Below are 4,334 nucleotides of genomic sequence, written 5' to 3'. Positions count from 1 at the left end.
CTGGTAAAGATGGTGGGAGGCAGATGGAGCAACTGGCAGCAGATGTGTGGCAGAATCAGAATAGAGGCAGGTAGTTAGAACCCAGAATTATTTCTCAACGTTTGGGGGAGGTGTCATGGCTGATCTAATCTGATGCATAAGGCATTGGTGTGTTGAAATCCTGGCCAATCCACTCTTGATTCATCTTGTCAAAGGTCAGTCTCTCCACATTACGGGTGGACAAGCGGGCTCTCCTTGGGGTAACGATGGCCCCCGCCGAACTGAACACTCGCTCTGATGCCACATTACTGGCTGGGCAGGACAGCTTCTCTACTGCAAACTCTGCAAGTTGGGGCCACACATTGAGTTTGACTGCCCAGTAGTCCAGGGGATCCTTTACCTAAGGTTGTAAAGTGCTGTTCAAGTAGGCCACCACCTGCTGGTGCAGGATCTGCTCCATGTCCTGCTGCTGCTGGTGGCGGCTACCCTCCTCACTAGGGGGTGAAGGAAGCTGCTCATTAAGGAATCAAGATTTAAGCTGCTGCTGATGGAGCTGCTACTGCTCCTACCCCCCATCTCACCACAGCAGCCTTGGCAGTAGTATGTGAGCTATGACTGCCAGGAATCCCCTGGTCAAACCTGACAGAGAATAGACAATGGCGCACATAGGCAGCAGCCAACTGAGTGCACAGTATTTCTCTATAGTATGCCAGTTGTTCCTCCCCAAATACAGAACCCCAAAAACTGACACCCTGGACTTTGAGAAAAAATCACTCCACCAACTATGTGGATTTGACACAGATTTCTTGATATCTGCTTTAGCGACTGAAAAGAATTGAAATTTGGGGAGTACAGAACCCCAAAAACTGACACCCTGGACTTTGAGAAAAAATCACTCAATCGGCTACTGAGTACAAGCAGCTAGACGCTACAGGCAGCACATGCAGTGTGAAATTATGGGATTGCAGATGGCCGTCTGTTTTTATAGGGCTGCAAAATGTGTCCATAAAAATAGACACATCTTACATGACATGAAGTGCACGCAGCTCTCTGGCACACAAAGGGTACTTCAGACAGCACATGGCTTCCATACATGACATGTGTGCAGTGTAGCCCAGGCTGATGACTTACCCTGCAGGCTGTGCTGTGTGTGATACCTGCGCTCTAGCTGCTCCTGAGCTCCCAACTCTGTCAATAGTAGCTGCGGTACCGGCAGGACTGGGACTATGTATACCTTGCAGGGGAACAAGGAAGGTGAGTATTGGATTTTTTTCCCACTGAGCTTGGCAGGGGCCCAATCCTGATCCTGGGCCCTGGCAAAACTCTGTGGAAAAAAAATTCAATACTCACCCACCCGGCTGTTGGGGAACACTGCCATAATGCACCTTAAGGCAAATTGTGGCAAATACGTCATATTGATCAACAATTAATTTACAACTAATGCTTGTACATATATTTTTTAAATGAAAATTTGGACATTGTAGACTAAGACCCAACATCATTAATATTTCTGAGACAAGGTCAGTAGTCCATAGCAACCTCCTTTCATTGCGGTTTCTCACCACCATTCCCCATTTATTGTGAGACAAGAGGGTCTCCTGCTGACCTCCTCCCACAATATCTTGAGTCAGAGGAGACAGAGGAGTCCGGATCTTACCAATTATAATGAAGTATACAGTCGGGTCCGACCACATTTTAACACAAGTTCATAACCAATGGAAATCGAATTGTAATATTTATTACCATGTGGACATCTCAAAAGACACAAAGTTTCAGTGTTGCTTCAAGATATGGACTGAGTGGTATCTTTAACTTTATTGAGTTCTTTTATGGTTCAACAACATCCAAACTTGACATCATTGAGAGAGGTGTCATCTCCGCGCCCTTGTTTTCCTTCCACTTTGGTTTGGATACCGCAGATCCCAGAAGGGCAAGTCCCACTCCAGCTGCTAAAAGTTCCCCAGTAGCCCCCTTTTCCTGTAAGAATAGTGTAGTCTGAACACTGCATCATGATGTTGTTGGCTGCTGTGTCGTCTCCATCGCCCTGTTTTGGCTCCACTTGCAATGCGAAGCTCATAAGATGTCCACTGGGACACCATGAAACAGGAGTCCAGTCGCCCCAACTGCAAAGACAGACCAAAGATAATGTTATTTGTCATACAAGACATTATTTATGTCAAGACATTTTTTATGCAGAATTGATTAACAGCGGCTGTCAGAGAACATCTAAAGTAGGTGAGCAGAAGGAGAAGGTTGGAAACACTTTGCCTCCTCCTGCAGTATTGCACTTGACCTCATTTTGAGTTATAGAAGATGACATGTTTCTATTTCTCAGGTTATCTGCTCATGACACGTGCAATTATTTAGGATGCAAACAACAGTCCCATGGACATCTTTGTGAATAAGTCCATAGAATTGACTGGGTGTCAGGCACCAGGGGTAGTGGACCCATTGGACCACCGCAGACAATGACGTAAGCCGACACCTGGGACCAGAGTCTAAGTGATACCCAGTTGTTACCAGAGCCCACCGCAAAGCAGGTTGGACTTGTTGCTGCATGGTACCACCAGATCATTCCACAGGCGCGAATATGTCCGCGATGGCGGCCAAGCACTGAGGGGCACATGGGTCACAGGGGCACCTGGGGAAATGTGACAGCTGTCTAAGCAATGGCTAGCATATGTCCAGAACTTACATTCTTGTGACTGTTAGATGGGCAGAAAGAAGACAAATGATGAGAGATCAGAGACCAAAATGAAACAAACACTATAAGGTCGGTGAGTAAGCCTCACAAAAAAATCACATCATCCTACAAAAAACAAGTCCTCTCAAAATGAGGTTGTTCGTGGTTTAAATAAAATGCTGAAAAAGAAATAAGAGGGTCCAAACTCCTCACTGTGGACCCTATTTGTATTAGAGTCACAAAAGTAGCGAATAGGAGACATTAGTAGGACATCATAATAATAATAATCTTTATTTATATAGCGCCATCAAATTCCATAGCTCTTTAGGACATCTCTTGGTATCACAAGTTCTATTGTTTTCTAAAAGCATCTAAGGGGTTTAACCAAATATTTATCTCTCCACAAATGGTTTCAAATATTTTGCTCTAATAATAAGACAGTTACCCTAGTAGGACCCTATCAGGACCCGCCTCATATGGAAATGTTCTTCAGGAACACAGAGGTGGTCAGAAGTATCCTAAACCCAAGACAAATAAATCATAAAATACATAAGTGTTTGGACTTACCTGCTCTCGGAAGATGTGATTGTTTCCTGTGTATCTCTAGTTGATGGTGAAGCACAGTATAGTCTGATTGCATTCAGGGCAGTATCATCTCCGTCAGAACCAAGTGGACGTTCCACCTAAAATCAAGGACATTCTGATGGTCAAACCTTTGTTGATTTACACTTTGCAACATAGACCCCAATTTGTTCAGAATCTGTGTTCTAGAGAAGCTGAGACGTTACCAAGTTATAGGTGATAGAGGGATCCCCACTGAGGCTTCTCCCCACCACCACCACTATCCACTCCTCTCATCAGATTTCTGTTATAATACTTTACCCTTAAGCTGAATCCTCTCGCTACAGTCCTAGGTGGACACCACTGCCGAGATCCCCAGTCACCCCAAGGACCACCGTTGTCAACTGAAATCCATTGTCCTGTGGTAATTGTTGCCTGGATCAGTAATGATATTAGGACGGCAGAGAACATCTTCTGAAGTTGAACTTTGGATCAGCTCCGACAGCTAAAGGTGAATGGTGTCTCCTTCTGAATTTGTGTCCCAAATTTATAGCCGAGAATTTCTTACCTTTTTTTAGACATCCTCTTACCAGAAATACTTGTAATATTAATTATTAACCTAATTTATACAGAAAATTGATCTTTGTAGGGGGGGGGGATTAACAAATAAAACTAAATTTCAGGGGAAGTTCACATATTCCTGTTTTTTGCTTATTTCTCATGTAAAGATTACACAATCACAAAGCTTCCAGTTACCCAACACGTCAGGATAATACACAAGCAGAGCCGGAGGGAAAGGGAAAAAGGTTCTATATGTTTTCTATCAAATAATATTAAAAAAAAGTGACATTTACCCCTGATGCACATCTTTTCCACATGTGATACGGCCGTGGCTTTTGCTCATGGCTCCATGTATTGCTATGGGCTCATAGACACCGCTGATGACTCCTCAGAGAAGAATGGAGATGACCAGCACAAGCGATGCTCAGGTGTGGTGCTGCTTGTGAGAGAAAGCAGCCATGTTTATCCACCTTGAGACAAACCTTTTCTTCCTCTACCGTTTCTTACAGTCCCTCCTCTGTTATCCATAATAGGAAACAACAATCTCCAT

The 4,334-nt window shown here is 44.2% G+C and overlaps 1 protein-coding gene across 1 annotated transcript; it reads right to left on the bottom strand.

The window, feature by feature from the left end:
• Positions 1-1,759: 1,759 nt before the first annotated feature.
• Positions 1,760-3,769, bottom strand: LOC140125810 (vitelline membrane outer layer protein 1 homolog). The gene is made up of 3 exons (XM_072144678.1): positions 3,545-3,769; positions 3,230-3,345; positions 1,760-2,102 (listed from the first exon to the last, which is right to left on the bottom strand). The coding sequence occupies exons 1-3, from the start codon at positions 3,692-3,694 to the stop codon at positions 1,814-1,816; spliced, it is 555 nt and encodes a 184-aa protein (XP_072000779.1). The 5' UTR covers positions 3,695-3,769; the 3' UTR covers positions 1,760-1,813.
• Between the last annotated feature and the right edge of the window lie 565 nt (positions 3,770-4,334).

Source organism: Engystomops pustulosus, chromosome 4 (genome assembly GCF_040894005.1).
Source record: "Engystomops pustulosus chromosome 4, aEngPut4.maternal, whole genome shotgun sequence".
Classification (NCBI taxonomy): domain Eukaryota; kingdom Metazoa; phylum Chordata; class Amphibia; order Anura; family Leptodactylidae; genus Engystomops; species Engystomops pustulosus.
The sequence above is the reverse complement of the archived record's forward strand: the minus strand, read 5'-3'. Positions and strand labels throughout refer to the sequence as shown.